The sequence below is a fragment of the Mytilus edulis genome, chromosome 1, assembly GCF_963676685.1.
Source record: "Mytilus edulis chromosome 1, xbMytEdul2.2, whole genome shotgun sequence".
NCBI classification, from domain to species: domain Eukaryota; kingdom Metazoa; phylum Mollusca; class Bivalvia; order Mytilida; family Mytilidae; genus Mytilus; species Mytilus edulis.
Window position 1 is genome coordinate 91226089 of NC_092344.1, and position 13163 is coordinate 91239251.

General features: G+C 29.6%; 1 protein-coding gene across 4 annotated transcripts in view; it reads right to left on the reverse strand.

Moving 5' to 3' along the window:
• The window catches only part of LOC139494624 (CDK5 and ABL1 enzyme substrate 1-like), a 30228-nt gene that overhangs the window by 4222 nt on the left and 12843 nt on the right, over positions 1–13163 (reverse strand). For all 4 annotated transcript variants that reach the window (XM_071282804.1, XM_071282798.1, XM_071282786.1 and 1 more), the window contains 5 exons: positions 9244–9347; positions 5224–5330; positions 3560–3596; positions 1743–1805; positions 315–419 (listed from right to left, as the gene is read on the reverse strand). In XM_071282804.1, the coding sequence (XP_071138905.1) occupies positions 315–419; positions 1743–1805; positions 3560–3596; positions 5224–5330; positions 9244–9347 (416 nt within the window). The remainder of the gene's footprint in view (positions 1–314; positions 420–1742; positions 1806–3559; positions 3597–5223; positions 5331–9243; positions 9348–13163) is intronic.

Below are 13163 nucleotides of genomic sequence, written 5' to 3' on the forward strand. Positions count from 1 at the left end.
ACGGAGGGATGGATGGACAAAGATTAAACAGTATATTCCCCACATTTTTAAAGTAGGGGTAAAATAAACAGACAAACAGACAATTTAAGCAGCTTTGAATATGGTTCAATATTGTTAGAAATTACTTATTTCCCAGAAAAAGCATTTGATAATTAGTCAGTCCAGTAGAATATCACCATCAAATAATCAACATTATGGAAACGATTTCTTTCGTTTCTGGAGATTGTAGTTATAGTGTTAATACAAGCAATCTACCCTGGATGTATAAAAGGATTCAGTAATGTGGTCTAGTTTTCTATATATATATAATTTACCTCAATAAGTTTTGTAAGCTCTGGTCCTTTCACATCATTTAACTTAGCAGACAGAATCAGACATGCTCCAGCACACAACTTTCTGTTCTGTTTATTTATCAATAGCTAAAAAAAATGTAACAACATACAAATCAATAGAATTCAATCTCAAAAAGGAAAATCTTCTGTAAGTTATGGTTTTGTATCAACACCCTCTCATGATATTGAGATATGCCATGTCCAAATGATGTTAATTGAATTAAAATGAAAATACGGAAAGTCCTCTTAGTAGTTGGCTCTGACAGAACATTGGTATATGTCATGAAATACCACAATTCAGTTGTTTTTAGTATTGCTTGGATCTCTATACAGTCAAAAATGATCAGAAACTTAAACATTTAAATGTTCAATGAAGTGGATATAACAGGCTCTTTTGACAGTAATCTGTGCCAGTTTATATCTAGGTAAATTATATTATGTAATACATGTATAGCAATGGATTAAGGTGGGTAAATTATTATATGTAATACATGTATAGCAATGGATTAAGGTGGGTAAATTATTATAGGTAATACATGTATAGCAATGGATTAAGGTGGGTAAATTATTATAGGTAATACATGTATAGCAATGGATTAAGGTGGGTAAATTATTATATGTAATACATGTATAGCAATGGATTAAGGTGGGTAAATTATTATAGGTAATACATGTATAGCAATGGATTAAGGTAGGTAAATTATTATAGGTAATACATGTATAGCAATGGATTAAGGTGGGTAAATTATTATATGTAATACATGTATAGCAATGGATTAAGGTGGGTAAATTATTATATGTAATACATGTATAGCAATGGATTAAGGTGGGTAAATTATTATATGTAATACATGTATAGCAATGGATTAAGGTTGGTAAATTATTATATGTAATACATGTATAGCAATGGATTAAGGTAGGTAAATTATTATATGTAATACACAACAACCTGGTTGCCCAAACAATGTAAATATGTGACCCCCACACTTTTGGGAAAATTTCCTATATTTCCAAGTTAACTAGAAGCAAAACTAGAGGCTCCAGAGCTATATGCTCTGACACCATGTCTATTAACATAAATTTGATCCAATGTGAAAAATAATAAAAGTAAACTGTTATCTTGATAACCAACTTGGTCATTATTATTTATTTGCAGATCTTCAAATTAATTGAAAGTTGATGAATGATTAAGAGCAATGCCAACAAGAGCTAGCAATTAAAATTACTAACCAAAAATATAGGGATTTGCATTGAGAATATAGAAAGCAAAGAGTTGGAAGATCTCACAAAGAACTCTCATAGTAGTATGCCTAACTATAAAAGCAGACTCAATTTACTTGTATGCTGCTACAAAGTGTACATAGAAGTTTTACAACCTCTTTTCAAAAGATACCATTTAGTTAACCTTACCTTTAAAATTAGTTTCTCAAAATACACATAGGCAACAGCTACAACCCAAAGGTCAACATTGCTCTGAAAAAAAATACACATTTATTTAACTCATGAATAACTTAATTAGAAAATATTTCTACAACTTCACTAAAGTATACTGCTTATTTGAAAATTTGTCAGTAATGTAATAATTTGAAACTTTTGACTGCAAAGACCTTTCATTTTACAAGTACAGCAGTAGGCATTTCATCATTGTATATGTATAATACTATCTAAACATTTTAACTAAACTAGAAGTAAAGTCATTTTCTAAAAGTTGAATGAGAGAAAACAAAATTTTAAATTGAGTTTCACTGATTACAGCTAATATGTATAACTTGGAATACAGAATGAATTAAACTAATAGAAAGTAGACATGAAAGTGAGAGGAATTTCCTCTCACCATTTTCGTCCCTATAATACAAGTTTAATTCAAATCATAATTAAGGTTCCCAAATTATCATCAAGAAACCTAAATTGACATGACAGATTGATGGACAGACGGGCAAGTTACTACATATATAAACAAGGCAACTTAGTAGCATTGGGTATAATTCAATTAATGAAATTAAATCAAAGTTATTGTGAAATAACCTTGTAACCATGTTGCATTGTTTCACAAATATGTAATGAAATATAATCTACCCTACTGCTACAGATTAAATTTCACTTTTCCTAAATTTTATCTATTGTTAAAAGCTTAATACACCTTACACAAAGATGTTGTTCTAAAATTGAAATTAGAAACCCTGCATTTATAATGTCTTTCAATAACTTATGATTAAATCAATAAAAGACATACCCCTACCTAAATATTGAAAATACAAACATTAATGCTACCAACCTCAAGATTTAACCTATACATAAAGTCACTAAAAAATTTCTATATCATGAATGCTAAAATTATTATATGAAAAACTGTTATTCAATAGTATGTTACTTATTTTATCAGAATGTTACACATTACATATTATCAATAACACTTTTATCAGATATATTACAGATAATAATCTATTATAAACATGAACTTGAATATAAATATCTGAGGTAATCCATATTTACTGTGTCCTATTTTTCCAAGGTTACTAGACAACAAATCAAATTTCAAACTTCATATTGAACTTTCAATAGATTTGACGAAAAAAGTAAACTGACCACTATGAATAAATTTCTTCTAGCAAACATAGTTGATTCAGCTAACTAAAAGCTATGTGCCAGCAGAGATGCAAACCACAACACTCAATGAGCTAAACATTTGGAACCTTTGTGGAGCGTTTCAAAATTATCTGTTTTTTAACTATTGAGAAAAAAGGGGCATTACAGTTTCAGGAAAGAAAATTTTGAAATGGTCAAATTGCATTTGAGTGAATTTGAGAAAAGTGACCCTTGACAAAAACATTTTATATTTTATAATACTTTCATACTGGTTGAAAAGAGAAAAGGAGAAATGATATATTAACTTTGGCACAGCATAAATCAACTGTTTTTCAGAAATTCAATACATGTACTATTTAACTGTCACTTTTAATTTCTTAATATGAATATTGAAAGGGAGGTTACTCATCCTTATCTATTACACTTAAAGCAAACAAAATGGTTACTCTAAGATTAATGATAAATCCACAGTAACAAGAAAGTTGTAACACACGAACATAATGAAATATATTTTAAAAGATTCCTTGTGATTCCTAGCTGTAGAAAATTCTAACAGATATAGATATACAGGTGATAAATTTTAATTTGTAAATCCTTCTTTCTTCACATTTTTGTTCAGGAAGTATGTAACATCAACATACCTTGGTGTGTGTTATGACTTTCAGTTCTTTCTTCAAACTGTAAAATAAAATTGCCTGATAAAGAATTTAAAGGAGATGTTATTTTAGAGTTGTAAAGATCAATTTGGGTTTTTCTAACATTTCAATGGAAACCTGATAACATCAAATTTTTGCAGTTGACATTATAAAAATTCAATATTTCAATACAGTGAAACTTCTCTAAACCGGTCCCTCTTAATACCGGTTCTCCCTTCATACCAGCCAAAATAACAAGTCCCGGCCGGCGTGTATGTAAATAAACGGTCAGGTAACCTTATAAAACCGGCCACCCCTTTAAATCGGATACCGGCCGATATTTGTGTAATCAAATTCAATAAAATATCATCTCATAAAACCGGCCTTGACATTTGTAATCATTAGTCCATATATAATACTGTTATATAAACAAACACGTTAATCCGGTCAATTAGACACCTGCATGGCCACTGAGTGTTTACCTGTCAATGTCAAATCAATACCAGAATAAATTATCGGTTGAGAGATTATGATCTTCACCCATGCTAATCAATGATGATAATTAATTTTCATTAAATGTTTTAGCTTGGCTACTTTATTTGATCATTTTAAAAAAATAATTTTTAGGCACATTACAGAAATTAATGACTTTGATCTTTCAAAATGAATCTTTGTTATGTATTTATGAACATGTGTAGTGCTGTAATGTTAGTGTACTGCTTATTAAATATTATCATCGCATGGTACCGATGATGAATGTATGTTAACAACAACAAATGGAAGTTTTTAACGACCTTGACTGGCTATACAGCCCTTGCACAGTCGTTGTATGTTAACTAAGTTCAATAACATAATTTATTGCATAGCAATATAATATTTCCCACAGAAAGTAACCAAAAGTTATCGTGCAATAAATTCTAATATTGCACTAGTGCAATAAATCATCAAAATTTATGACGTCATCAACAACAAAATCTTAGTTTAAACCAATTTATACTTTCAAATATTATATTACTATACAATAAAAGGGTTATTGCATGAATATTGGGGAATATTGTCCCTCGTAGAACATAAGCTCGTGCAATAATATAAAATTCTACTCGGGACAATATTCCCCAATATTCATGCAATAACCCTATAATATTGATATTAAAACTGTTTTGTTATATAGTTGCATTTTATTTGTTATTCCTGCAAAATAAAAAATAATAAAGATACAAATGATGTTTTAATATTTATTTCATAATAAATTTAGAATATGAAGCTAAATTTACACAACAAAACAAACTTTATGATTGAGGTACAATACATGGTAAAAAAAAACCAAATGCATAAATATTGAAAGGAAGTAACTCTTGTTAATTTCAAATTCAACAAACCGACCACCCCTGAAAACTGGCCGAATCCCGTGGTCCGACGGGCGGCCGGTTTTGAGAAGTTTTACTGTACTTTAGAACTAAACATGTTTTCAAAATTTGATTAGAATAAAACATGTTTTTCCATTCAGAGATTAACTAAGGAATATGATCCAAGAAAGTTTCTGGCTTCACAGGGTTTGGTTTAAAAGGTTTAATATAATGAAGCAATTGAGCTATAGAAATATTCCTCTGAACAATGACTTGGATTTTGCAATAATATGAGTCTTAGATCTGTAAGGGGAGATAACATACCTTCTTAGTTTTGTAAGAGTCAGTTGAATATGTGGGTTCTTTACTTTGAATTTCTCATTTACTTCTTTCTTCAGAGACGATGGCTTCACATAATCTATGACGGATGTCTAAAATCAAAAACACAATAAATATAACGCTTCAAAACACAATAAGTAAGAAAAATTAAGCTTTCCAATTAATTCTGTATATATAACATTGCCTGATGAACAAGTTAGAAATACCTTGACTGAAAAAAATCTAAATTATGTAAATTCAGAAATTTTTGCTTGCATTTACTATTGCAATTGTCGTACAATAGTAACAAATATGAGATCAATCATTGTTATTTACGCAGGGTGCAGCTTAGTTGACACAGCATAGGTTTCTTGACACAGAATGAATGTGCTCTAATAAACTTAACAATTATTTTTTTTTTGCTTTTGAGCAATACACTATGCTGTTGAATATTAATCGCCTGAAAACAAATATTTGAAGAAATTTCCTTTTTAATTTCTGAAATCTGAAACGAGAAAAATTTCATACTAGAACTAGCAAAAAAATAGCAAAGAGTACCAACATAAAGAAACAAAGCTAAAGTAATTGTCCATTAACCAGGAAACCCTTGTTTTCCCCCTTTTTTGCCCCTAATTCATAAACAGATTGAATCATAACTCCTCAACTCCAATCCTAACCATCCTTTTGTGGTGTGGAAACTTGTGATACAATTTCAGGCAATTCTATACACTGTTCCATAAGTTATTGTCTGGACACTAGAAAAATGTTTATTTGGGCTTCTTTTATACCCCTTTATTCCTAAACCAATGGGACCAAAACCCCCAAATGAATCCAAACTTTCCTTTTTGTGGTTTCAAAGTTTGTGTTTAAATTTCAAAGATTTATATTAACTCATACTTAAGTTATTGGCAAAATTGAATTTTCATTAGATTTAAACTGTATCACAGAAATTAATTTTGCCAAGAAGATTAAAGAAGTCTCTGCAATCCTGAAAAGCTGGCAACATCGTAAACTAACATTATTGGGGAAAATTACAGTAGTTAAATCTCTTGCTCTTTCAAAATTGGTACACTTAATGACTGCATTGCCAAACCTATCACAATCCAGGTTAACAGAGCTCACTTCACTATTTTATCATTTTATTTGGAATGGAAAACCAGACAGAATTAAGCGTAACACACTTATTGGTACATCTTCATTCCTTTAATATCTATTTAAAAATTAGTTGGATAACAATGTCAAACCCACTTGGTGGCTGGCAGCAGTTGTTACTGGCAGACCTCACAAAGTATGGGGGTGAAAGGGTTTTACATCTACAGAAAGAAAAGCTAATTGAGATTTCTAAAAGATGTAAAAATCCCTTCTGGAAGGATGTTTTACTATGCTTTTCTATAGCAAAACCTATTACTGAGAATTCTGTCAGTGACATTTTATCATTAGATATTTTGAACTTTTCTTCTCTGGATGATTTCCCATATTATATTCAATGGAAACAAGGAGGTGTGCAGTCAGTAAGTGACCTAATTAATAAAGATAATATGAATTTTTATAAATTTGAACAATTTCAAGAAAGAGTAAAAATCAACAATTTTATCAAATATCATGGTCTGATTTCAAGAATCCCTCAGACTATGAAAAAATGCCTTAAAGAGAACTGTTTAAAGCAAGATTTGGATAAGCCTGATAATGGTGATATTTTTTTAAAAAGAATTATAGGTAATGTGAAAGCAAAATTTGTATATAAAAATTTAGTAAATAAAGTTATAGAACTACCAACAGTCAAATTTTTGAAATGGGAAGGACTGTTGATTATTGATTTAACAGAATGGTCAGAATATTTCAGGATAACCAAAAAATCTTGTAGAGATGTTTATTTAAGAACCTTTCAATACAAATTTCTGCATAGAATCATAGCAACTAATACCTTTTTATACAAAATTAAATTAAAAGACACCAAGATGTGTACTTTTTGTAAACTTGGTGAAGAAACCATTGAACACCTTTTTTTTGAATGCCCAATAACTTTTCAATTGTGGCAATCTTTTTCAAATGCAGTAAATCTTTTTTTTGTAAACTTTGTTCTTAACAAAGAGAATGTGTTTCTTGGTTGCAAACATGAAAGTTTATTACTGAATCTGTTAGTCATAATTACAAAGAATTATATATACAAATGTAAATTAAATGAAACAAAACCAAATATGGTTGGGTTAAAGAATAGAATAAAGAAATACCAATTTCTTGAACATTATATTGCAGAGAAAAATAACAGAGTCCAAGTGTGTGAAAAATTTTGGTCTCCTTTACATGTAATATTCAACTAATTATTGTTACATATACATGAGAAATTCTATTTTTATTTTTATATATATTATGAGCAAAAATTTATCCTTGAGCTTGTGATTTTTTTTTTGATTTTTTTTTTTTTTTTGTCTTTGAAATATATATATATTTTTTTTAAATGTAAGTCAAGATACATGTTGTAGCATAACAAATGAGTGAAGAGTATTTGTAATGTATGAGAGAAAGTCAGAGAGCGAGAAAATATTACCAAATAAAACTTATATGTAACCTTAAATATTATAATTGTAAAAATCAATTTGTCAGTGATAAAAATTGTTTACTGAATTATTTTCTATAATATGTAACCCCTTGATACCCTTGTCAGGTGGTAGTGTAGGGGTACATGTATGTTAAATCCTGACTATTGAAAAACAAATAAAAGATAAAAAAAAAAAAAAAAAGTTATTGGCACATTTCCAATTATGCTGAAATTATTGGCAAATTTCCAATGAAGTTTATTAATACTGAAGTTATATATATTGGCAAATTTCAAATACACATATTTAAAAGTAGTGTAAAGTAGTTCAAATATTACTTTTGGATTACCTCCCTTACACTACTTTTAAATTGTCTTAACTGTCCTTTAACCAGAAAAAAAACTTTTCCCCCCCTTTTTTGCCCCTAATTCATAAATGGTTTGAGCCATTACCCCCAAAGTCATTCCTAAAAGAGGGACGAAAGATACCAAACAAAGGGACAGTTAAACTCATAAATCTAAAATAAACTGACAACGCCATGGCTAAAAATGAAAAAGACAAGCAGACAAACAATAGTACACATGACACAACATAGAAAACTAAAGAATAAACAACATGAACCCCACCAAAAACTAGGGGTGATCTCAGATGCTCCGGAAGGGTAAGCAGATCCTGCTCCACATGTGGCACCCGTTGTGTTGCTTATGTGATAACAAATCCGGTAAATAGTCTAACCATCCCTTAGTAGTATGGAATCTTGTGATATAATTTAAGAAAGATTCATACACTTTTACACAAGTTATTGCCATGAAACTGCAAAAATGCTTGTTTGTTGGCCCCTTTTTGGCCCTTTATTCCTTGACTGTTTGCCCCATTAACCTTATAATAAATCCCAAACTTCTACTTATAATATTAAACATTGTGGTACAATTTCAGAACAATTGAAATACTTATACACAATTTATTTTGTGTATAACAAAAGTTTGTCCTGAAACTAAATGAATGCTTGTTTTGGGCCCCTAATTCCTAAACCTTAGGGACCATAACCCCCAAAATCTATCCCAAGCTTCCTTTTGTGGTTATAAACCTTGTGTTAAAATTTTATCTATTTCTTATTACTTATACTAGTTATTATATCCGGAAACCATCCGTCTTCAGACAAGGCTGACAACGCGGACGATGACGCCGATGACGACGTGATACCAATATATGACAGCAAAATTTTGCGGCCGTATAAAAATATGTGGAAAACTGATTATTTAAGTGAAATTTTTAAAGGTCTAAGGACCATAACTCTGCATAAAATGTTCAGAACGGAACAAAACTTCAAACAATATACCAAATCAATATCTTCAAACACAAAGAAAAAAGTATGGAAATCTGATTTGCTGTACTGACAGACAGGCAGACAGACAGACAGTACAAACCTAAAGTTCCCCTAAGAACAGATGTCAGATATTCATTAATACTGATTGTTATCAATACATACCATATAAGAGGTGAAGGTGAGTAATTTCCTATAGCTACCAGACTGTAACTCTGGATCATCTAAGAATTTAGGATCGTACTGGTGACCTGTTCCTTCTTCTACAACTACAATTATAAAATACTTAAATGCTTATGTTCATTATGATTTATGGCAGTATTTTAAAATAGTTCCACAGTAAGTAAGTTTCTGTAATAGCTTTATGGATTCCTGTAATAACAATTTTCTATACAGCAGAATTCTTAGATATGGTACTAAACAGAAAATATTACATGTTGCCATGTTTTGGACTAAATATAACAATATAGAATATAGATACACGTTGAAGACCAAACCTTGACCTATAACTTTTATAAATTGTGACTTGGATGGAGAGTTGTCGCAATAGCACTCATACTACATCTTCTTACATCTATATCTACTTTGTTTTGTGTGTTTTTTTTGCTATTCATTTTTTTAACTTTATCTTTAATTTCCACGTATAGCCAAATAACAGGAGTAGACACAAGACATGCTATGTTAATGCATTGGTCTATAAGGTCAGAAATCTGGTCTTTGTCATCATTTATTGTAGGACTTGTCATATGGTATGGACATTGTTTACTACAAATAATGGAATGGTTATGATGTTGATCTAAAATTGTTTACTTTTGGTGAATTTGCATTGTCTTATTGGTGTAACCTTACCACTCCTACCAATCGCAAAATGTTTATTCAGGTAAATTCAAATGTCTACACCAAGTCATGAACCATATCAGTGGTTGTATTTTTTTGTTTGGTATCCTTAATAAAGTTATAATAATAAGATGTGAAACAACTCCCAATAAGATAACTGTCCACCAGAAACCATAGGATGATGTTTATATAAAGAAACTTGTGTACATTTGTAGGAGAAATTTTCTAGCTTTGCTTGCTTGATATTACATATATTAATGTTTTGCTTGGTGCAACAGAGGTTCAAGGCATCCTTAGGACAATGCTGTGCATATAGGAATAGTGGTTTATAAAAATGTGCAATATTTAAGAAAATTAATATACATGCACCTAAATAAAATGCATAACAAAAAAGTTTTGCAATTAAAACAAATTATATCCAGCTGAAAGTTACACTGGTATGTTGAACATGTTGAAAGAATGTGGATAAACAGTTTTCACAATATATTCTTTGTAGTGCTTTATTCTATAAATCATTGTTTTAATTCGCAAAACCTAATAGTATCAGATAAAACTAAAAACTGTCAGCTCAGACTCCAGCTTGAGAATAAATAGTTAAGAGGGAGAACCAGTCATGATAAATTTCAAAGTTAACTTTTTTTTATTTAAGTCTGGAAACCCTGGTTACACATGGTTACAAATATCAAACTTATCTGAAGCAATCATAGCATGATATGCACATCAAACAATGATGTAAAACAACTAAGTATGTAAAAGAGGTAGAGTCAATTTCCCCAGAATTTTTCTCACTCATGAAGTGAAAATATGAAGATTGGTGAGATACAGGTCTATATTGTATTGTTACCTCTCTTTTGCATTTAGATAAATTATCATATGCTTGAGTAAAAAACTTTTACAGTTTGATTGTAGCTTCTAAATACAGTAAATTTCATATTTTTCTAAATGGTACTTAATAGGCAAATAGAAAATATATTAACTGCTTCAAGTTATTATTGTATGTCTGTTAATAATAGTATTGCATGGACAAATAAAAAAATTCCCCAAAAATTTATCACGAAGAGTAAAATACAAATTATACAAATATATGTACCCCGGTACACATTCTTATAAAAAGTTTAATACTTCAATACGAGTGCCACAAAGGTTCGAACACCTTCATAAATTATGGACAGTCTATCGAAATGATTGAATACATTTTTGTTGTACAAAAATATCAGTACTTCATGGCCAAATCCCTTAGAAATACAATTTTATGTGGAAATGTATAATTAAATTTGTATCATCAGCCTTAGTTCTTAGGTTGATAATACACTGAATATGATAACTGTCACGTTATCAAAGTGCTTGTAAGCACTGAAAGGTATAGATTACATTCATTATGAAGTGGAAACCAAAAAAAATAAATTGGAATGCTTTGGAAGGCAATACATAAGTGTAGCCATTTCAACTGCAATTACCCGGTAAGCATACAGAAAGATAACTACAATTTAAAATATTACTTAAAAAAAATATTACATCATGGATATTACTGAACAGATACTAGATTCATGTACCATGCATAGTTCATGTAATTGATTATATGTATCATTATTCAATTTCTAGGATGTAAAGATTGTGGTGCTAAATGCACTCTGTTATGTGTATATCAAAAAGTAGTCATAAGATCTGGTATCAAGCCAGTCACATAAGAAATTTGATTACAATCTTTACTCTAAAATCTGACAGTTTCATAGCAATGAGTATGTTAGTTGCATAAAATAGAAAGCATGTTAGGTCATGCAAAACTCAAAATCAACTTTTAAAGAAATTTTAAAAAACTCCAGACGAATTTATATTTTAAAATTTCCTATCATCTTCTTTCTAAAAACCATAACATGAATTATGAAATAAAAAAGACCCATAAATTGATGAGGCTGGGTTGATAAGCTCATAATGAATGTTATCAAACTTATGTAGAAAAGTATTATGTATATATAAATGAATAATAGCACACTATATAAAGGAATATTATCCTCCCATGCACACTACACTATGTTATGTCTTTAATACGTCCATTTTGTTAACTCCTTAAATGGTTAGCTTTGAATATATCTTTAGACGTTAATCATCTTTTTAGATTGATTATACTACTTGCTTTAAACAAACATGTTTAAATGTGATTTATAAAATCAAAGTGCTTGTAAGCACTGAATGGTAAAGATTGCTTTAATTTATCATTGGGAAGTTAAATTAAATATTGCATTGGTTGTAGTTGATTAAACAGCAATTCTAGACAAAGGAAGATAACTCCAATTTTTTTAAAGATGGCTTTAACAATAACATCATTTATATTTTTAGAACAGATATTAGATTTGTGCACCATGCAAAAGTTATGTAATTTTCTTGAAAGGTGTAAAATCATTTTGTGCCTTGAATATCTGACCATATATTACATCGTTGAATTTCTGGAAATGTTCATGGATAGGATGTATAGAATGATATGATCAATGCACTATATTTTGTGTATAAAACGGTAAAACACAATAAATTTTCTCCTAGTTGCATTTAACTTAGTCATTAAGTGGACACAATGTGTTATGCACTGATCTATGTAAGTCTTACTGAGTTAAAATTTATTTTTAAGTTTCATTAAAATTCTGGTTGAATATTTATGATTTGTCATAACTTCAGTTTAGAAGAAAATGTTCATGAATTCAACATAAATAAGACAAATTAAACACCTAAATGAAAAAAGTATACTGAAAAGATTTAAGATTTCTCAATATCTACCATCAAACAGATTTAAAAAAGATGGTCCTTGTACTTGATGTCAAATTAGTTATATTCATCATAGCTACTGAAATAAGAATTTAGATCTAATTGAGAGTCACAAGTGTTATGGAAACCTATTCTTTTACATTATATATTGCATTTACTGTGTTTATCCTGGTGGCTTTGATCTATCACAATAACTTTTTCTCAAATGGTTTACCAAATTCAGTTTGGTATTCATCTCCACAACTTGATCAACTAGTAAAATATTATAGCTTAAAGCTTCAATGATTTTTTTACCAGTTGATCAGTTCATGGAGATGAATTTAAACTGCAATTTGGTTAACTATTTAAACAATTTGTATAGTAATAGCACAAAGCCTTCTGAATAAGCATACTGAGAGTAAAGGAAATTTTTACAAACAGTATGAAATAATTGCAGTTATTTGATTTTCTCAAATTTCCCAAATACTGCAGTTTATATGTTTACAGGAAAA